General features: G+C 33.7%; 1 protein-coding gene across 2 annotated transcripts in view; it reads left to right on the top strand.

The window, feature by feature from the left end:
- LOC130448602 (tyrosine-protein phosphatase Lar) overlaps positions 1 to 24,167 on the top strand; it is a 597,225-nt gene that overhangs the window by 291,663 nt on the left and 281,395 nt on the right. For both annotated transcript variants that reach the window (XM_056786026.1, XM_056786028.1), the window contains exon 3: positions 17,695 to 17,733. In XM_056786026.1, coding sequence (XP_056642004.1) covers positions 17,695 to 17,733 — 39 coding nt within the window. The remainder of the gene's footprint in view (positions 1 to 17,694; positions 17,734 to 24,167) is intronic.

Consider the following 24,167-nt stretch of genomic DNA (forward strand, 5'->3'; position numbering starts at 1 on the left):
AGACCGTTCAATCTGCTGGCAAGTTTAACGTTTGAGCGAAGAAATCAAGCAAACACGGCCGCATTTGGTAAAGAAGAAAGTGTTTCATCAAAACTTTGCTCCAACTTACACATCCGTTATTGTAATGACCAAAATCAATGAATTAAAGCTTAAATTGCACCCTATTCGCCAAATTAAGCCCCCTTGATTATTTTTTGCTCTCAAAAATGTCTCGGTGGTCAAAGATTTGCCAAAAATGAATGGCTATTTTGAGAGGCTTGACTTTTCTCATTATAAAAACGGTATCTCTGTGAAAAGTATATTTTTTTCGAAAATTTTTGAGTTTCCTTTGTTGAGCCAGGTACTCTGGGACCATCATCGTATATATTATTGTCTTGTCAGCAAACTCTGTAAGAATGGATTTCAACAAGATTGAATTAATGCGACTAGATTCGTATAATTGGGGATTATTAGTTCGTAGACTTTACGTATAGCTTGATAAGGAGGTGTTATACATCGATAAAGTTCTGTACAAGCTTATCTGCGTTATTTGTTCTTGCGCCTGATGAATAAAAAACATCGTCTATCATGAGTTGCTCCACTGAAGAGTGTGAACCAAAATATCTACCTGTAAAATAGTCATTAATCTTTTTTGTTTTATATTTATCATTCTTATAAAAAAGTGAACTCAATAAAATCCAAAATCTGCTCATTTATTTCTTTTAAAGCGGAACCAAGTTCGCCGAGCTAGTTACTATATATCGGATTTCCATACACAAAATGGTGGTGTGTTGCTTAAATTTTGTCCTCTTCTTTTTATCGAGTGCAGTTATTTCCATTTCTCTCCATGCTGTGTCCTTTTTTTAGAGTATAGAACCAATTACCTTGCTCCATGTTACTTTAGGTCTTCTTCATATTTTGTTTTCACCATACTCTCTCCTCGATTCTTCCTTTCTTTGAGGATGACCTCATTCACTGCGTTTTCTCATTGAAAAGCATGAGGTTCCACAACAAACTCGTATTAACAATCAAAATATTCATATAGTAAGTGCTACATAGTCTAATAACTGCAATGTCCTGATGAGGTTCACATACATTAATGTAACCTCAATCTTTGGAGTTTCTAGGGTTTCATGTTGTTTAGTAATTCTCTTTTGGATAACTTCTTATACTGTGGTGATTTGATACATACTACGGAGAAGTTGTTGACATTCAGGCGTCAGTCGGCGTTGTACTATAGCTACGTAAACATTGATTGATGCTCCCGCCAAGTATGATTCAGCTGAAGGCGAAAGTGCTGCAGAAATTCACCAGAGAATGATTCGTGTGTATGGGGAAAACTTCATGAGTGATGGTGTGAATGGTGTTGAACGTTAAAAATGGCCGAGGACGCAAATCTGATGACCTGGTTCAACGAGAAAATCGCAGATTCATCTTTATTGCTTTGTCTACGGAATTTTCAGAAGTTTCAAGGTATGTTTTGTACTATACATGAATTGATTGGCGGCAAATTTCTTTGAAAAGGATATTGAAAAACTTGTTTTTTATTTATAGCCTATTGGGAGGTTGAAAAAAAAATCGGTCCTCGTCTATTTTACAATATTAGTTTCCTTTGTACCAAGTTTTGCAATTCTGTCATCATTTTTAATGGTATTATTTAGTTTTATGTTGGAAAATCAAATTGGAAATCAAACAATCATTCTTACTAAACGCTATTTACGGTTATGTGTATGTAATTATTCAGTAATACAATTTGGGCAATCCTGTATTACATACAAACGTTTCTAAACACGCAGAGACATAAATATTATTTTTATTTTTAGAAACGGAACTCACAATTCACTCCCTACATTTAAAACATTCCATTAGCTTGATGATGTTGTTAATATTCAAGAAAAATATCAGTTTCTGGATGTGTGTACGTCAAAAGATGCAAATAATCTATTTAATTGCCCAATAATTTATGTATAAGGAATTTAAAGTTATTCACAAAGTTGTTGTGGAAACATTCGTGTACTTAAATTATTCATAAATACGGCAGAGAAATTACACTTTACCATCGACATTATGGGAGTATATATACGATGGTAATGTAAAATTCTCCGTACCATACCCATATACAATGATTATCACTAAAACACCATGCCGTTATCATGTGAAAATGAGAGGGCATTGACACAATAATGTTAATTTGCATCAGGGGGATGCCTCTGGGTACGTTACGTCTAGTAGCTTACAACAAATTCTCAATGAACATAATATTCCATTACACTAATCATAATCATAATTAACGTTAGTAGTCACCGCTAACAACGTATTTATGTTCATTTTGCATTGGAAACAATCACGGCAACGTAGGATCTTTTGTGTTTTCGTAACCAATTACAATTGCAATTCTATTTCAACCAAGTAACTTTCAAACTATTCCGGTTTAGAAATAAACAAAGAAAAAACCAAATACATGAAGATGGCAAGACAAAACGAAAGAGAAATAGATCACATAAGGACACAGAAATAGGTATTTCAAACTGTATCTTGGTTCAATTATCTAGGACACACTTTTAAAGAAAGAATATGGAGGATACAAAAAGGATATCAAACATTTGGACAAAATTAGAAGTTATTCTAAAACAAAATAAAAATATATAAAACATTAATAACACCAGTAATTGGGTATGACGTGGAAACAGCTATAGTTTATTTCAGAAATGTATAGAGTAATAAAACCTCATTAGATATGCAAAGGGACCACCCAAAGAATATTTAAGTCACTTTCATAGTTTGGCATTGATTTCATTGTAACATTCTTTCTTTTCATCAAATGCAGGTAGTTGGTACCACCCGGGTTGGGGTCAATATATGGGTTTAACCTATTGTTATCCATTCATAAACACTGAAAATAGTGTGCCAAAGGCAGGATACTCGTGAAAAGAATTTTATTTTAACAGAATAAAACTAATAGAAGGTTAAACGGTACCTGTTAAACCCAAAACGTAACTGTATAATCTACTATTTAAGTAATCCCTACACAATATTTCGATATTGACACTTCTGGCCAGAAAACATACTTTTCCTAATTATCTTACGCAATTACTTGTAATTTTAATATTACAAACGAAACTATTTCATGACCGACACCGAAATTGAGCCGAACTGGACGGAATTCACCATTTTATTGCTCTATATCCTTCTGAATTAGACTATAAAAAGGAAGAAGAAACTACTGTGAACTATACTGAAATATTACAGGAGATTGAAAGGGAGAATTGAAGAGCAATAAAGAAATTAAAAGATGACTGAGTTGGGCAGGACATATCTTCAGAAGAAAACCTACAGAAATAGGGAGAAGGATAACACCTCTATGTCCAAGAGGCAGAGGCAGACCAATAAATACATAAAGAAACAAAATGTCATAAAAAGAAGTTACTAGAATCCTAGAAGTGATAGACTGGAAAGCAAAATGCAAAATTGAAAGGAATAAGGAAAGCTGGGAAACAGAAATATGATCAACAAAAAGAACAAGGGGAGTAATTCACCCCAACAAAGCGTTATAATCAGCATAAAGATGATCAATTCTTTATTCCATATATTTACTAGCTTCTCCGGTATTTTCTATGAATATTAAATCATCTGCATTTAGTAACGAATTTTTCAGAACTAGTTTCAGATATTTGTAGGTGTAGTCTGGAAATATTCTAGTTAATAGCTGCAGCTTTAACAGAGATAGTTTATATTTATAATAAATTTAGTTTGAAAAAACTAAAAAACACGCTTTTAAAACAAATCAAACAAGAAAATTCAAAATAATTCTCAAAATAAGCTTGTAACAATAATCAACATATTGCAAAAAAGCGCCCCACGCATCACAATTAGTATTTTGAACTTATTTTGAACTTTCCGTTTAATTTGTTTTAAAAGCGTGTTTTTTAGTTTTTTCAAACCATATTTATTATAAATAAAGAGAATCTCTATTAAATCTGTAGCTATTGATTAGATTATTTCGTTATTCTATTCAGATCTTGATGTAAAAGCCCTACAGCTACAAATATCTGAAACCAGTTTTAAAAAATTCGTTACTAAATGCAGATGATGTAATATTTATAGAAAATACTAGAAATAAGCTACTAAATATATGGAGTAAAGAAATCAGCATCATCATTAAGCCGATTATAACGCTTTATGCGCTTACAAATACTAATGATAGTCGGACGGAGCCAAATCTGGTGAATAAGGGGGGTGTTCTAGTAATTCAAACCCTAAATCACGAATTTTTTGCATAGCAACATTAGATTTGTGTGCAGGGGCGTTGTCCTGCAAAAACAAAACATCTTTGGATAGTTTTCCGCGTCTTGTCTCTTCAATTTTTTCCCGTAGAAGGGTCAGTAATGTCGAATAGTAATCTCCAGTTTTTGTTTTACCCTTATCCAAAAAATCAATCATGATTAGTCCATGGCAATCCCAAAAAACTGAAGCAAGAACTTTTCCAGTAGATTTTTGGACACGAAACTTCTTAGGTCTTGGAGAACCAGAGTGTCGCAATTCCCTCGATTGTTGCTTTGTTTCTGGATCCTAGAAATGTACCCAAGTCTCATCCATAGTAACAATTCGGTTCAAGAAGTCTACATCGTTTTCAAATCGAGCACAGACGAACGCGATGTTTCTACCTTTGCGCTTTTTTGGTCAACATTTGGTGGACATCGTTTTTCTTTTAATTTATTGCGTGAATCTGGTTTACTTTTTTGACGTCAAACTTTACACTTACACTTCTAATAAGTTATTGTTCGTTGCTGTGGTAACTCAATATTTTCTTTATACATAGAACTGGTCTAGGCTAACTAGATATCAATACATCATCATATTTATTTAATTGATACCACCCTTGCATAATGGCTTAGCTGCTTATATATCTACATCTCTCCGAAACTTAAATCGAGCCATAACTGTGCAGTTGGTAAGGTTGTTAAAGCGCTTAATTCACAGCACGGAGATCGGAGGTTCGAAACCCTGGATGAACTAAGGAGACTCACAACAAGCTCACAAACTAATAAACCCTAATATAACCATGTTTAAGAAGAATTTGCTTTTGAAAATGATCTGGTATTTATGAATATGGTGGAGTAGTAATAATCCTAACTTCCTATAGTTTTTCACAATTCTGTTTGTACCATATTAAGAGATTAGGTAAATTGAAAGCATTAAATAATTTCTTTTTAAGTTATATGAGCTAATATTAAATGAAACAAGCTTTATTAGATAGGAAATTCCATGAGATTGATGTTTAAATATGTTTTCGAACGTAGGTCATAATAGAATAGACGAAAGTTTACCTTTAACTTGATATTTTAATCATTTACTAACGAAAATGAAATCACAAACTAATCTGAACAAAAAGAAAATATCAGATGATGAGAGAAATGCTTTATTATAAAAACTTTGTATACAAAAGTCCATGTCGTTTACAGAGTAGAAGGCGCTTTACAGTGAATATACGGGAATATACGTGAATGCGGGAAAAGATGATATCGTCGATTTTATTCCAATTGGCAAGTGATTGTGCATAGTTTTGCGTTGTAAAATATTGAGCCCTACAAGCTGACTTCTGTTTGTAAGGTATGAGTTAAACCATACGAGAAATGTTTCCCTGAAACCTTAGTACTGCAATTTATCATTTAAAATATCATGATTAACACAATCGATGTTAAATAGATTGTGAATTGAATGATTGTCGTCAATTTAAAGTTGTTAATAAAATACCTCGTATTTGATGAATGATTAAGGATCTATACATATTTGATAGATGTAAAAAATAAGAAATTCCAGTTCCAATTTCATTTTTTCTGACGTTTATCCCTACTTGACATAAAGACTAATTTAATTGGCACGTACAATATACTTTACGGTAAACAGAAATGAGATTCTTGAAATTTTCTAAATACTCAATTCTCAAAAACCAAAATTAGGTCCAATCAAGCAGAAATGGAGTCTAAAAATGGAAATTTGAATCGAGAATTGTTCATCTTTTACACAAGTCGTTTTACGTGCAACAAGAGTTATTTTTTTTTTCTAGTTGATTAGTCCCCATCTATTAGTTTCGAAGTTAATTTTTGTTGAACGCTCTAATGATAATATTCCGAGCTAGTTGATGGTCTCATAAATAAGGAAAATCTTAATTGGGAGAATTGCGTGTTTTAATTTCCGGCATCATCAAATGATTCCAAACGTCCTCGTTTCATTGGGCATAGGTTGTGTTTAGTTGAAGAGAAATAGCAATTTCGGCCAAATGGAACAAAATACCTTACAATTTGCATCAAAGAGAAAATGATTTCTACACAGTGCTTTATATTCCTAGATATTACACTGAAAAGTGTGTATTCTAAGCAATTTATCGTGGCATCAATGCTTTCAAGGCATTTTTACATGTGAATTTTAATTGTGGCACAAAGTTTCGTGAAACCAAGCCCATAAAACTGTAAAAAGTAACAAGGACGCAGCTAATAAGCAAACGTCGACTTATTGGTAGAGATTTGACGCTTGAAGATAGTTGAAGGTCTTCCACCCGCATGGTTAGAAGACTTCTTTGAACCTTTTACCACCATTCACACATTAACAAATCGAAACGTCGAGTAGAGGTATCTAAGAATCTTGTTGCTCTATTGAAAAACGATTTTTTTAGGCGCGGCATCAATGCTTTCAATTTTTACATGTGAATTTTAATTGTGGCACAAAGTTTTGTGAAACCAAGCCCATAAAACTGTAAAAAGTAACAAGGACGCAGCTAATAAGCAAACGTCGACTTATTGGTAGAGATTTGACGCTTGAAGATAGTTGAAGGTCTTCCACCCGCATGGTTAGAAGACTTCTTTGAACCTTCTACCACCATTCACACATTAACAAATCGAAACGTCGAGTAGAGGTATTTAAAAATCTTCTTGCTCTATTGAAAAACGATTTTTTCAAATACATCGCTACTTTCAGTGTCAAATATATTTATCTAAAGAACCCGAACATAACTGTCGCAAAGAAAGTTCGATTCGAGCGGAAAATCTTCTTGGTGTCTGGTGGATTTATGAGCTGATCTGAATCTATTAGGTTTTAGGATAGAAAAGTTCAGTTAATCGAAAGGGAATTTCCTCACAATACGCCAATAAGATTGAAGAACTTGTTGGTATTGAACTTTTATTACATCCAGCTTTTATTACGGATTTTGCATCGTCAGATAACTATTTATTCACATCTACTTGAGACGCTTAGTTTCTTATAAAGTTCTCTATTTATATTTTAATAACTTTTAGTTTCTTCTGTTATTCTGGTCCAATTTATGCTAAAGTTAATCTAGCTTTTCAACTAATCAATTCTTCATTGTCTTTTCTCTGTTTGTCTAACCACATTATCCTTGGTTGTTCCATTTTTTAATTCTTTAATTAAATCTTCGGTGGATGAAGTTCTTGGTGAACCAATTCGTTATTTCCCGACCAGTTGATCTCTTCTACAGCTTTTTCTACATTATTGTTAATTGCTGTTCTTCGTATGAAAAAATTTTGACAATAATTGCATACAAAGAACTGAAAATCTTTGTATGATTGGAATAAAATTTGATTATCCGTCAGTTTCTAAAGAAAAGGTTCGTTGTTTATTTACAGATATAAAATATAGTTTATATATCGAAGAAAAAACTAATAAAAAGTCTTAATATAATGATAATAAAAAATAAAAATTCAGTGTAATATGTATATAAATACTTTATAAAATGACCTTTATAATAAAAGTGAAATATCACTTTCTCAGTGTATAATCAAGTATCAAGTAAAAGGAAATTCCCGAACAAGGTTTCATTCTACACAAGTACCGAAGAATTCAAAATATTGCTTCTCCTTTGCTTTGATATTGAGGTTGAGGAATTCTTTATTTCCAATGAAAACGTATCAAATGCGCATTGGAGCAAAAAAGCTATTGGTATTAAATTACCTCTGATTATTTCTGTTATATTTAGATTATAAAAAAAAGACCCAATATAAATTTGATTAAAGATAAGGATAATTGAATTTTTGATCTGTCTGAAGATGATACTCCATAATTAAAAATCAACACTGCTTTGAATAAAGTTTTCTCCTTTATATCTTCTTTCTCCTATTTGCAACAAAAAAAACAACCACGTCACGCCTCCCTTAGGACAGTAGACGGTAATTGGACTAAGACTAATAGCGAGAAAGTAGCACTGTTTGGCAAGCATTTGGAGACAGTCTTTCAACCGTTTCCAATGGATACCAATAAAAACATGGATGCTGAAGTTATTGAATTTTCACAATCCTCTTATCAGCTAGAACTTCCGATTGAAAAATTTACCATAGAGTAAGTAACAAACGCTATCGCTTAAAGCCGCTGGATAAGATCTAATAACAGCTGGAATATTTGCAAAAATTGAGTACCAAAGCCATAAAATACTTAAGTACTAAGTAGACCTATAAGTGTGCTACCTGTAATCATCATTGTCCAAAGGAATATAATACCAAAGCATCAATTTGGTTAGGTTAGGACACGAACAAGTTAACAGTGTAACTAAAAAAATTAACGAAGATTTTGAAAACATAAAATATTGTTCTGCAGTGTTTTTAGACATAAATCAGGCCTTTGACATCCTTCATTCCTACCTGCATGATCGCTTTTTCTTTGTTAACTACCATGATGAACAAACACCACTTTACAAAATAAACGCCGGAGTTCCTCATAGCAGTGTCTTGGAATCGCTGCTTTACCTCATCTTCACGGCAGATCTACCAACAAACAATGATGTGTTAGCAGCTACATTTGCAGATGACATCGCTTAAAAGCTAGTTGATAAGATTTGGAAATTAGTTAGCTTGGCATCTACTTCATCCCAAAAATATAATATTTTAAGAAAAATGGGATTTCTTACGTCAGTATTTTGAGTTTCTAGAAATGAACTTGAAATTGACCGCGAAAAAGGCCAAGACTGTAATGGCGTCTTAAAGGATGTCACACCTCGCGAAACAGCTGTGTGTTTTTCAATAAATAATGAATTCCTTGTATCATAAATACTGTATAGTACCTCAATGTGAAAGTAAAACGATAAAAACGCTAGATAAATTAGGTTTGTCAATTACTAGTGTCTTTGTCGTCAAAACGTACTCTTTCTAAGAGAAAGTGAAATCCTTTGCGTGACATAGTTCTATACCAGAGCTGTCAGTGGCCCAAAAATCTTCAGTATTGATTCTGCTAAGCTGGAATTTCTGGAATCATTGATGATATTCATACTGAACACACTGTTTACACCACCACTACACCAGCACTCACAATTACACTGTCTGAAGCACGTTTCGATAACCATCGTTGTCGTCTTCAGAGACTGCAGGTAAACTAAAGCCTAATAAAAAAATATATATGGAATAAAACTATTTCCAGTACAACAACGAATTCTACAAGCAAGACGGAGGAACAGCAATGGGAAACTACCTATCGCCGTTCATGGCTGAACTGTTCATGAGTCATTTTGAAAAGTAAATCAGTCAAGAGTTTCAGTATTTTCCCAGGGTATGGAACAGGTATGTGGATGATATTTACGCCATAGTCGATACGAAGAAGGCAAACGTAGACTCAAAATATCCACCTATGAAATGGAAAATAATGGACAGTTACCATTTTTAGATATTTTAGTAATTAGGAATAGTGATAGGCTAGAATTTGATGTATACAACATAACATGGCAAGTCTCCATTTCCTGGTAAATCGGTTAATCCACTTTCCACTGACCATCGAGAGATACAATTAGGAAAAGTCCTTCATTGAGGATGTAGCTGTACTCAAAGGTTATGAAAAAAGAATTGTAAATAGGTTTAAGAAATCTCTATGTGAAACCATTTTTTCCGAACACAAAATGGAAAACAAGAAAAATTTGCTCCGAGAGAATTGGAAGGAATATTTAGCAGAGTGGGTTTAAAATTGGTTTATAAATCCAACAACACTTTAAACAATTGTTGGGCAATCCTAAGGATAAACTACCAAATTTGGAAAAGAGTGGTATACATGGAATAAGTTGTGGTTATTGTGATGGAAAGTATATTGGGCAGACTAGGATATTGTTCGCTCGGTTATTGTCCGGTTTAAAGAGCACACAGCTCATTTGAAATATGGACGCTGCCAGTTATGATCATGACATAAATATTGTCTTCAATAATAAATTATTGAATGCATTTGGGAGCTTTTGATGTAGGAATAGCTCAAATAAGGACAAAGGGCCAATTCCTTACAGCCCACTCTTTAGTTTAGTAGTCAAAGAATGAACATGAATATTCCCGCCAAGGAGTTTTTTCCCGCAGGAATTAATTTTCGCGGGAGAAGGTTCATTGGTGGGAAAATTTCAGTATAAAACAAGTAAGTCAAGTCTCTGAAGACGATAACTTGGTCATCGAAACGCGCGTAATTGTGAGTGTAGGTGTAGTGGTGGTGTAAACAGCGTATTCACTATTTCCATGAAATCATGTCATGTACAAAATATCCTATAAAAGCTTTCATTACCTCCAAATTTGTATTTTTAAAATCTCTTTTTCTACTAAACGTTCCTCTTTTGCTACAAATATACTTATAAATGTGATTGACAATATAAAATAGCATCTTATTAATGAAAAACACACTCGAACATGTCAAAGCGGATTGTGCAAGTTTCCCCGTGCCTTAAACGCCAGGTAAATAACTAACAATGTTACGTGAACGTGTCCTTACATTCTAAACAATACAAACTTAGCGTCACATTCTAAATCATCTTGATTTTCTTCTTCATCGCCTTTCGAACCTTCTCTGTTCGTATTTTCTTCGCCTTCACTGCTATCCTCTGATCATTCCTGATCAGATTCCAATGCAAAATCTCTGCATCTCTTCCATCAAAAGGATTATACTTCTTTCTGTCCTCCAAAGAAAAAATGCACAGTTTTGAAACAGAAGCGTTCGCGTAGCGTCTCGGTTTTCAAATTGTAGTTCGTATCTTTTTAACGTTTGTACATGAACTGCGTCCAATCGCTCTGAATATTCCCACAAAGTGGAAGAAGTCGCTGTTGATTTGCTTTCAACAGGTACCAGGAAAAAGAGGTTCCCTGGCGTTTCTTCTTTCAAACATGTCAATTTGTATTGTATTGTTACATAATTTACTCATTGCACTTGAAAAAATTTTCCTTCTCCTTTCTAACCACCACCTTTTAATATTTTTGATACTTTATTTATTTCTTTTTTTAAAACTGGATTATCTAAATTAGAATTTATAGTTTTTGTGCTATAACTAATGAACGAATCCAATTTCAACTGCATAACGTGAAATCATTTGCATTTTTCAAAATAAAATGAAAACCATTTGAGTTATTTCAAAAATTTTATTATCGCGGTGAAGTATATTCAAAACATTTATGAATGAAAGTCGACTTGGCTAATATGGTCACCTCGGGCACGTTTCTAGCGGTTGATTCGTTCGATCCAATTTTCCATGACTGGGCCACACATTTCGACCGAAACGGCTGCTATTTCGCGTTTAATGTTGGCTTTGAGCTCTTCCAACGTCGTTGGCTTATTAACATAGACCAATGACTTGATGTAGCCCCAAAGAAAAAAATCTAGAGGCGTTAAATCGCGCGAACGAGGCGGCCAATCGACTGGTCCATTTCTTGAGATAATATGCTTGGCAAATTTTTCGATAAATCGATTGTAACGAGTGCTTGTGGTGGCTTGTGGCGTCGTCTTGTTGGCGCGACAACGATCACCGTTCACAGTAACGTGGCGATCACTATCATCGACGAAAAAATATGGCCCAATGACCAATCGATCATCTTGGCTCATCTTTTCCAGAGCCGGATTTCTTTAGTAAATCAGTCCACTGAATAAATTGAATTCAAAATTGTCAAGTTCCTATTGGAAAACCCATTAGTTGATACAATCATTAAAATAATATTTCTAACGATCTTCATTGGAATATTTCATTCACTGGGAATTATATACGATTTCTTTTATCCGTTTCCATCATTTTGAAAGAGGAAAGTATCACTCATACATATTTTTTTCTTTTTTCGAATGTAAATGAACTTTTTTTATTATGTACGCCATCAAAACATCGCAAAACGACAAAACCGAATCCAGACTTATCGTCATTAACAAATTTAGCAGAAAGCCAAAAAAAAATGACTTTTAATTGCATAGAAATGCATAGAGGGAGAGCATGAAAAGCACACATCAAATAACCTATATGAACAAAGGTAAACCTCATCATGCGCTCATTAATTTCGTTAAAATGGAAAAAGCGAGAAAATATTTCTTTTGATATTTCATACTGATTGAATAAAACACATATTCAGTTTTATGCTGGTAAATAACCTGTGGAAAGGCTCTTTTATTTTGGATAATTTCCTAATTCAATTAAATCGGTTGTGAAATGTTTGTACGATTCACCTGACGCGGGAAATGTTTCGGTCACAGATATATTGACATTTTGTCATCTTCTATAGCTGTCAATGTTTTCTTAGTAACGCATATACGGGGTGTAACAAAAAAAAGCGATCCCGTCTCTAGGATAGATAGGAAACTGAAAAATATCTGAAGTAAACAATTTTCGTAACGCCGTTCGCAATCAAAATAAAGAGCGTTGAAGAAAAAACCATCCAATGAATTAGTTTTTATGTCTGACTCGCATAGAGGGCGCTAGTTACACGGTTCGTAGCAAGTAATATCAAACATAATTTTTTCAACATTAGATTTTGCTAATTATTTAGATTACGTTACACCCCTTCGATTTTGTTAATATTTTGGTATGTTATAGAGAAAATTATGCTGGAAAATTTGATAACGATGACATCATGTATCATAAAATTTGCAGAGAATTTAGTCTAGTTTGCTTATATACGACTATCGTTAGTAAATCTATCAATATATGTTTTTTTTATTCGTTTTTGACCCTGAAAAAGATAAAATTCTATGAATTCTGTGTATTGTTGTTTATTGATTGATATTCTATGAATATTCTTAGTTAAAATCAGTGGTTAGGTTAGGTTAGGTTAGGTTAGGTTACGTTAAGTTAGGTTAGAATAGGTTAGGTTGTCTTCCCGGCGCACGCAACTCCCAGGCATGCAGAAACAAGGAGGGTGGTTTAGTGGGTGAGAGTCCCACACAAACTCACAGCCAAAAAAAAAAGTTAGGTTAGGTTATCTAAACTTTTTTTCTTGTTCTGGAACTTCAAAGGTGAAAAACTATGTAAAGGGATGATTTCCGCGCCCTAAATATATATAACAAATTTTTTAGCTAATATAGGTAATTACCCAAAATTTCAAATGAACTCAAACATCACCTAGATCTACACCAAGAAGGTACTTTTGATAAAACATGATAGTGCGTATCGTTTTCGGATTATTTTGATTTGAAAATTATGACAAAAGTTTGAGTCCCAGAACCGCAATACATGATGTGTGTGAAACGCCCCATTTTTTTAAATATATACATTTTATAGATCGAAAAAAAAATTCCAATTCACAATAATAATAATAATTGATAACTTTATCAATAAGTTATACCAGCATCGGTTATTTCTTCATAATTTTCAAATCAAAATATTCCGAAAACAGTACACAATATCGAATTTTATCAAAAGTACTTCTTAGATGTAAAATTGAATGATGTTTAATACGTTGAGCTCCAACCAAAATTGATAAACTTTAGGAAAAATTTATTTGGAATAAAAAGTGCAAAAAAATTGATGATCCCACATGATCCCACTCTGGGTCCGAGGAAAAGTTTACTACTAAAACTTTCTATTTTTTGCACTGTTTATTCGAAATAAATCTTGTCATGATATTTATCTGCTACGTTTATTTGGGGTTGAAACATTTAGAAAGATATGTGACGCATTTATACCTGAGCTCTTTCTCAAGGGTTTGTAAGACAAATTTTGGATAGTCCTCACAACAACACATTTTTCCCTTGAACCCTGGAGACGATTTCAAATATAATACGCCGAATGGTCCTTAGGACTGCTCTGTGCTAGGAGGTAAGTTCAGTTACGGGCCTATGGACCGGACTGGGGTTGAACTTGAAGAGATGGAATCGCCTTTTTTTGAAATACCTTGTATTATATAATAATTGTGGATGGATTTGTTTGTATAGTCTATTTTCATGAATGAAAGAGTAATAAAATGATGAATCCATAGGCGTATCACTATTTTTTCAAATTATACCTAGAGTAATTTCATTTGAAATGATATTTGTATAATATAATGAATATATAGGGTGTACAATTATATATTTCACCCAATTCACATAAATACATCATTTACAGATAATTTTATGATCTATAATTTTTCTTTTGGTTGTTTTGATTAAAATTTTTTCTTTATATACTATACAAGAATAACAAGGAATAGAAAAATTTTAGTTATAATTATATTTCACCGATTCTCAAATTGTTTTAACTTTATGTATCTTCACTCACTTTATTTTTGATCAAATTTGACCGGACTAGAAGACAAATGCAAAAGATCGAATTGACTTTATTTCGACTTGAATCAAAAATCTGATTCGTTAGGTTTTTTTCTGAAATAATTTCATTATAATCTCATCCAAAGTACTGCTCTGCTTTTCAGTCCAAGTTTTTCGTGAATATATTTCCAATCAATTGGGTTAAATGTTAAATTACACCCCGTACAACAAATAAAAATACGAAACCTCATATATTCGATGCATGTTACTAAACTGAACTCCATTATAATTAAATTTTGTTGTAAACTACACAGACGTTGCTGAATAGTTGACTAATTCATGTGCACGCAACATAGGAAAACCGAAATATGTACCACCCTCCGCATATTTTCCATTAGATAGGCCCTAATTGCGTTCAACGATAACATTAAATCACCTGATGTGCGCCAGAGAGTAACATCATCTGCCCACAACGTATACCTACCTACCAAAGGATGTTTTTACGTCGGAATCGCTTCTAATTGATATATTACTCTGCAGGAGGCTGTCACACACTGTTGCGGTCGCCGTTTGCAGGTGTATAGTTTCCTCCTGGACTTCATTATCATCACATATATCGTGAAATTATTATTTTTTATCAATAGTGTGGGAAGCAAACCACACCAAAAAAACCTCGCATAAATAAAAAACTCCAAGGATATTATACTTAGATAAAGGTTCCTACATTTTTCTTCTTGTCTTCTCTTCCTGAGAGTATTTGGAGTTTAAAGAAAAAGAACTCTACTTTAAAAACATGCCCATTCCTCAATGTCATCTTCTTCGTAATCAAACTGTTCCTTCCTCTCTCTAGTTCTGACTTTGTGGTAATAAATCCTGGTATGCAGTTCCAGCCTTGGTCTTTGCTGCATTAAACTCAAGTTGCTCATACCCCATTCAAGAAAGTTTTTCTGATTTTGTCAAGTAGACGCATCCCTAGGGACTTCATATGTCTCTGAAGTGTGTTCATCGATAGCGACTTGGATGTATCTGTCTTTGAAAAAGCTACTAAGCCAGTTGATGAGTGAGGTCGACAAACGGTACGATCTTAACTTATTTAGAAGGTTGTCATTCCGAACCCTGTTAAAAACCTTCGATATGTCCGGTGCGATTGCTCCGGATACCCCATATTTTTCTATAGCTTCAGTTCATACGTTGATGACATCGACCAGGAGATTTTCGAGTGATCTGCGTTCACCAAAACCTGTATTGATGATAGCTGATGGTGTTAACAGAATCAAAATATCTCAAGATTTATAGGTTAACGACTTTCTCCCTGACCGTGGCAATGGTTGGATCTAAATTGAACGGTAGTTCCAATCTCCAGCAGTATCTAAGCAGTATTTTTGCCGTTAACTGTTCTAGTGCCGTTTTTATCAAATCGTGGATTGTTTTCTGCAAAGCCCTTGAAAAAGTAAGGAATATAAGCTTGCACATATTGAGGATTCATTGGAATTGAAACAAGAAAACATAAAAAGGAAATTCCTCAGATGATTCCTTTTGGTCGATCTATAACACCAAACTTTATCTGGTCTAGGTGGATACTGTTAGATTTCTAGTTCACACGTTGCTGTTATCAGTTTGCGACTTGATGTTCCGAGTAGTGCATGTACAGACCAGAGTTTGTTCTTAAATATAGATCCTAAAATCTAGCAAAGTCAACATTTCGATCGGGGACTCTGGTTAGTTGATTGATAAGTTGAATCAAACCGTTACTGTTTGCAAAATCTTAAGCTTCCCACATTTCATCAAGAACCTTGGATGTTGTTTGTTGTTGAGTCCACTTTTGTTTCTGCTAGAACCAGAATATGAAGTTTTTTGACTACAGATGCTGGTGTACTGAATTTATATTGGTATTAAGATACCATATATACCAGAAATCTACCTTAAACACATTTTTGCCCTATGAACCCTCCAGACTAGCTTTCAACTGATTATTCCGTCCAAAAGCTAATTTAACTCCGGAAAATTTTGATCTAGAATATGCAATGAGGCTTTTTTTTTACCTTTCGGGTCATAAAGCAATTTCAGATGCCACATTTTTCCATAGCATGTAGCTGTAGCCAACAAAAACTCATAGCTGCTTATTTCTTTAGTAAGTTTTAGGATCATCTGTGTTGTCTCTAACTTCATCTGGTACGAACTACCTTCACGTTTATTTTTCCATGTAAAATTTCCCACTGAAATTACGTAAAATCTTGCCTGGCAAGGAAATATTTTCGGAAAGAATTAATATTATTTTTAAATCCGAATTTAATCCGTACATTTCACCGTTTTCAACTCGTAAATTGGACATAAAAATTGCAAACGAAATGACTACATTTTTATTTATTATCAATTTATGAATTTCAAGAACAGTATCATTTTGAACATACAAAAAAACCGGACAGAAAAAATATTATACGGCCTTAATCTCTGAATATAAAAACGTAAATCCAACTGGTCGTTTTGGAAACTTCGTTTAAAAAAAGGATTATTCTGTTTATTTTTTTCTACCCTTCGGCGGTAATATTCAATACAGGTTTTAATAACTTAACAAAGGGCAGTATTTGATGAAAATATCTGTGGACAGTTCCATTACATACATAGATATCATTTGAAAAATGTATTCTCCAAGTTTATACAACGTAATCTGCTAGAATTGAAGATTCATTAGTACGGTTTTTGATATTATTAACGACAAAAAGTATTATCAAGCAATTTGGTATGAAATACTGAAACTAACACGTATATGCGTCAATCGATGCTGTATCCCAATTTTTGGTACTTACATGTGGATTATTATGGTCAATTTTTGTACCAAAGAGTAATTAAACCTACTTGCAAATCCAAAACTTTGTACTAAAATATTTTTGAGCTTTTATTGGTCTTTTATAACCATATGCCGTGAAGAATATAGCTAAACGTAATGTTATCATTAACAACTCGTCCACGAAACGGACCGTGAAGTCGGTCCTGTTCGGTTATAACGGAAGTCTAAAATTTGGCCTAATCGGGATTCGATTTATGTTTGTTTTTATTTATGGTTAGGCAAGTTATTTATTTTAAATGTTATAGAATGTTGTATAAATGTATTTACTAATATAACTCGTGGTAATCGATGTTTAACACTTTTAAAATTTGTCATATTCAAATATAAAAGTTTTATTTTCAGATTTCGTTGACATCCTGGGTTTGAAATTTATGTATTTAAACTAAAAAAAATGTACTTCTTTACAGGCAATTACTCAGATTTTCCATACATACAATATTTAACACGTAAGTAGATCAAATTTTTTATCCACATAATATGTATACGAGGGTTGTACGAAATATTTCCGGTCTAACAAAATGATTTATTTTCCCCATAATCAGAGAGATCGTCACAACGACGCACTTGTGCATTTAAAAAAAATTAGGATGCAAAAATCGTTGAAATTTTAGTTAAAATCTACATGAATATACAGGGTGTTTCCAAATTGATGCGCGAATGATCGCTCGTATGAAATTTTGGGTCTTTGCTATAACAAAATTTCCTCAGCTTATTCCTTAGAAAGTGGTGACTTGAATTTATTTTTTTCAATAATCCTGTTACATTATACGGGGGTGTGTTTAACATCTCTCACTTTTTTTCAAAATAAAATATAATTATAACAAATATTTGTTTTTTATTTTTGAATAATGATAATAAATTGAGAAGAAAACAGTAAATATATCAAATGGAATACAGATTATATTCAATGCTTAATAGTAAGGGTGCTAATTACTCCCGTAGTTAGTCCTTTGCGATTGTACGAAAATTACAGAGCTTCAAGTTTATAGTTTTACTGAAATTTTTATGAAACATGATAAAAATTTCGTTATAAGACCCATTTTAACTTTATACTAACAATTACATCCTGAATTTTGTCGCATAAATTTAAAAGCACCCTGTATTTATCAACTTATATACGATTTTGGTTGGAAACTTTTCAGACAATTCTTATATTAGGCAAAGTCAAGCTAAAAGTAATACTTTGATTATGCACATACATCTTATAGAGATGACTATCAATTTTTATTTATTTTTTCTCTAATCCTCTAGCTGTATAAATCTATTGAGGAGTTGATTATTCGCCTCTGATTCCGAGCTTTTATCAGTTCAGTTGCAATTGTTATTTTCCCAAAATTGGTTATAATTTCTCGTATCGATCGATCTTTTTAACCATCTTGATTCAAACTATCATTGTGGCTTATAGAAAAATTGGCCTAAACCAAATTTCCACGGGAATTGAGCGGATTCTTTTCTTGAATAAAGCTAGTTTCGATTCCTCGCAATTTCACCTTTATCTGATTCAGTTCTAAGATGAGAGTTGTTGATTCACTTCTTTTCTGGTCTATTTTCTACGATCTGATTCCTAAGCAAACATTATCGATCTCGTCCCAGACGAACTTATCATTTCGTGAACGTTAGTTAGAATATTAGCTCTAAAATAACCACATAGTGAGATGCTTTCTCTTTTCTCGTTCTTTCTATAAGAATCAGTGACAGTCTCTTCGTCAGACCTCTCAATAGATCTGAGCTAGAGCGAATCATATTCAGCATCCACAACAAGACATCCTGCGGCATCGATGAATTATCAGCTAAGTTATTTTTGGGTTTAAGCACTAAGAATTATCGTGGGACTAATGAAAATCCGTCTATTAGCATTTTAAATCATAAAATCCTGACAGCTCAACAATTTGGTTTCCTACCTAATAAACGCATTAATTATGTTTTATGTTCTCAACGAAAAATATACTTCACGTAACAATAAATTTTATTTAGCTTCGGTTTTTTGTGATTTCTCTAAAGCCTTCGATTGTGTTGATCATGAAATTCTGATTAACAAACTAGAAGATTATGGCAATCGAAGTATTCAATTAAAAAGGTTTGTATCTTAGCTTGAATTTCGAAATCAATTGGTACGAGTTAATGGTAAAGTTTCAAGTAAATTTCCAGTCGGTAATGGTGTGCTTCAGGGTTCAGTTTTGGGTCCAGTTGTTCTACATTCGACCATAATCTCATAACTATTAAGTCCTGGTGTGACACAAACGGTTTCTGTTTGAGAAAACTCTCAAATTTTATCTGCACATATAGAATTGCCTTTTTGGAGGTCTTGTATTTTGCACCTCTTCGATTCTATCTTCAAATTACAAAAGTTGAATTGCGAATTCTATTTTATAAAACACCAAATTCTAGCTCTAGCTCTAACTGAGAGACCCACGCATACCTCCCCTTCTAGAAGAAGGAAGTTGGACATTTACTTGTCTGTACCTATTATTGATCTGGTGAAAAATCCCATTATCTTCAGCAAAAAAACGGCAAAAACTTTTGATAAGTTTCGAGGTTTGACAAAGGCATTTCTGGTTAGAAAAATCTTATTATTCTGTGAGTGAATTCTAGAATTTACCATAGACTCTAGAACTAGCATAATTAAATTTGTAAGATATTATACAGGGTCTTTCGAAACGTTCACATGCGAGTTATACCAGTACAAGCGACAAAAATTGATTAAAAATCACCAAACAATCACAAGTCTATAACGCATCGTAAATTAAGAATAAGGTTTAGCCAATCAAAGCTTGTGGAACGTTTAAGTTCCTCCCTTTTGGCAAGAGGGAATGGAAAGTAAATCTGAAAATATCGAACACGTGTTTAATGATTTCCCAAAGTTACAGCCAAATCGGTAACCCGAAGATGTGGCACTTTCCTTGTCAGTAGGCCAGGACGGGTAATTTTTGCTGTTGAATTGATATTTTTTGTAACACGTGGACGCAAAACTCTTCCTTTTCCATTCCCTCTTGGCTTTGATTGGCCAAACCTTATTGCTAATTTGCGATGTGTTATAGACATGTGATTGTTTGGTGATTTTTAATCGATTTTTTTTCGCTTAATTCAGTGATAAAACTCATTTTAAAAGACCTTGCCATTGGTATGTTATCTTTGTTCTCTAATTAAAGAAAAATTTCACCTTTCTAGTAGTATCCGGAGCCGAAAGTTTATAGAAAAGTTTTTGCTTCATATTCCTAAGATCAAAAATTGGTTTATATCATCTTGTTATAGATATATTAGTGTTTAAAGAACAGATTAACTTGGAGGTATTTTTATCAACAACCAATATTACATAGTTGAATTATTTCCCTTTATTTCCAAAAGATAAAATAAATTTAATCACAATACAACCCGATAGAATAACAGTTTTACCGAGGTCGTAAATAAAATAAATAAAATAGATCAATATGTTGGCATAGGTTTATTGTAAATTGAATCAAAATAGATTCCAAATTCTAGTTATTGATTCGTGTCAGTTTACAGCATCGGACTGAGACAACACGCAAAGAAAATAACACGAATTTTTAAATCTGTACACCTAGTAACTGAAAAAATAATCATTTCGAAATAGACAGAATATTTATCTATTTTTTTGTACCATACCATGATTGTTAAATAAAATAAATGACCAAAGCCAAACATTAACAAGCGTTCCAATATTTTTTTTTAACAAATTGTCACTTTTTCTTTAAAATTTTTTAAGTAGCTCAGAGTTATTATCAATTATTCTCGTGAATTCACCTTTGGAAGTAAGTTAACAGCTGAATCGTATAAAAAGTATCAATTCTCCCGACTTATTTTGGTATATACACCTAAAAACTATAAAAAGGCTGCAACAATTTCAATTAAGAAATGCATGAATGCAGATGTACCTGGGTGTTGGTAACTTGGATAAATATTGGGTATCACACATCTGCCGATGAAAAACCACGCTGAGGTGTCTTCTGTAACAAAAACAATCCCTAATTCTGAAGAACTTCCTGTGCCTTCTCCATTCTATGGTGTTGTACTTCAAGCAGGTCTGAAAACGAGAAAGTTGAAACAGAATTCACAGATCCTGTCAGTCCTCAAGTACCGCATCTGATTAACCAATTGGAGCTTGATGATCTCATATGAAACTTGAATTTGCCCAAAGGAAAAGCTGAAGTGTTAAATCGAATACTCAAACAGTTGAATCTAGTAGCTAACCACGAAAAGATTTAATGATTTATTCTGAAAAAGCAACGAATTAACATTTTGGGCGAAATTCAACATTTTGTTGTTAGGGAAGATATAGAACGAACAAAATAAAAAAACTTGTCACTAATAGCGGGATTGATGATTGCTTGAAGTCTTAGCTTCTTGGTGCTAGGGTGTGTCTGCGGATCAGTCGTTCCAACTCGTCCCAGACATATTCTATGCGATTCATGTCTGGACTGCGGGCTGGCCAGTCAAACCTCTTAATTTCTACCTCATCCAGATACTTCCTGACAATCCTAGCTATATGTGGTCTCACATTATCTTGCATAAAAATGGCCCGTTTCCCCATAGTCATTACGAAAGGTATAGCAGGTCCATAATGTACCTGTGAGAGGCTAGGGAGCCGATTTCTATGAATACCAACTCTGTATGAGCTTGTGCAGTGATTCCCGCCCAAACCATAACTGACCCACCGCCAAATGGAAGACGCTCGTCAATGCAAACTTCAGCATATCTTTCACCAGGTCTTCTCCACACTCGTCGACGTCCATCCGACCCAGTGCGACTCATCTTAGAACAATACCCAGATCCAGTCATCATCACTCCAACGAATGTGATCTCTGGTAAATGTTAATCTTGCAGTCCGATGCTGGCGTTGCAACGGGAGACTTGTAGCCATTATTCTAAATGACAAACCAGCAGCATGAAGTCTTTTTCTAACGGTCCATTCACTAACGTTGACATTTCTCAATTCTTCCAACTGATTTCGCAGTGAAACCGCAGTGGATGACCTATTCCGCAAACTTGTGGACACCAAAAAACGGTCATCCAGTTGAGTGGTAACTCTTTTTCGCCCAGACCCTGGTCTTCTAGTGATCAGGCCAGTCTCCAGAAAGCGCTGGTACATCCTTTGCACACCATAAAGACTAGCACCAACAATTCTTGCAGTTTCACGTTGCCCCCGACCATCTTGTAACAGCGCAACAATTCTTGCCACAACAATCGGATCTAAAGGCATTATGGGCCTGTTAAACAGGCAAGAGAAATGTTAATGTTCAATTAGTGTAAAGGCACATTTTGGCCACATAATCGCAGCTAATGACAGCTGTCAAGTGTGGGAAAAAATTTGCTTTAACGCCTACTAATCCTTATCAATATTGACGCTAAAATTATTCGTAATTTCTGAAGTGATCTCAATTTTTTGCTTGCCAGTGTATTATCAAATTTTTGAAACAACAACAAGCTCCTTCGCGTGAGGCTGAAACTATGGAAGGTTGATCTTCTGAATATTCTGACCTCATCAAAGGAATGCTCAATGTTTATAATTATACGTAAATTGGAATATGATATGTCTTTGAAAATACACTGTTGACATTCCCACCTAAATTTTTCCGGAAAACATGGACGCTTTAAGTGACAAGCATGGAAAACGCTTTTATCAAGATATCCCCACAATTGAAAAGCGCTACCCAGGGGAATTGGAACCAGCAATGCTTGCAGACTTCAACTACAAATCACATAATCTTATGCAAGCCACAAATAAGCACCGTCTGAAACAGAAATAGCCAAAAAGTTCTATTGTGAATTTACGTTATACGAATTTTTAGTGAACTAACTTCTTGATGGTCCTTTTTTAGCTTTCAACAATAAACTTTTAGGTTCGATTTTCCCCAATACAGTTTTTGGTGAAATGACCTGATAAAAACTGTCCCTGTACTTATGACGCCCAAATTCTCTGGAAAAAAAATCCAGATGTGATTCTAAGAATTGAATCTTGCGACCCAATTTTTAATTATTCCTTTCATAACTAATTTGGTATGAATCTAGTTCATCAAAGTTCCACAGATTCCTTTTATTTTAACAGCATGGTCCAAAGGTACCGGAAGTAATGAAAATTCTTCCTAGTTCTTCCAATATCAATTGCAGAAAACAATTTATACGAAGAACAATCGATATTTTATAAATACGCGCGGCATTCATACCAAATCAAGAAATGAAAAATGTTTACTCTCCATATAAAATTCTAATAAACCGTCAGTCCACGTGGACTCATCATCTGCATTGTTTACCAATGAAAACATCGAAAAGTAAACACGAATGCATTTCTATTGGCCGAAGCAGTCGGTAGGCGTATATACACAATTACTTTGAAATATTCCTGCGATAAGCAGTGGCGTGGCTTGGTGAGATTTATTTATTTATTCATAAATTTCTTTAAATAAGTAGAAATGAGGCGTTCTTAAGGCCATGGGTGAATGAAGTCAAAGAAATTCCACAGTGTAGTGAGAATAGAGACAGGTATGAATTTAATAATAAAGATTTAGGTACTCAAACACATAAAATTATTTCAAATATATTCGAATGCTTAAGAAAGGAAAATATTCAGCAATCTGTTAATGCAATCATAATAAAAATCGATGAATCAACTGGAGTAAATAAATTTTTCATTTATCGAGTACTTACGAAAGGGATTACTATGAATCATTGATAGAACAAGAAAAACTGAAATCAGTTGTCAAATCTACTCAAGGTTTTGTACGTCGGACAATTTATAGTTTTTATAACGAGGAGGAATAAACGTCAAGAATATTTCGATGGCGGCAAGATTATTTGCGTCATATAAAAAACTACCAAAGTTCTATTAGACGAACGGGGTACAAAAAAGACCCAGTCACGTCTG

Source organism: Diorhabda sublineata, chromosome 9 (genome assembly GCF_026230105.1).
Source record: "Diorhabda sublineata isolate icDioSubl1.1 chromosome 9, icDioSubl1.1, whole genome shotgun sequence".
Classification (NCBI taxonomy): Eukaryota; Metazoa; Arthropoda; class Insecta; order Coleoptera; family Chrysomelidae; genus Diorhabda; species Diorhabda sublineata.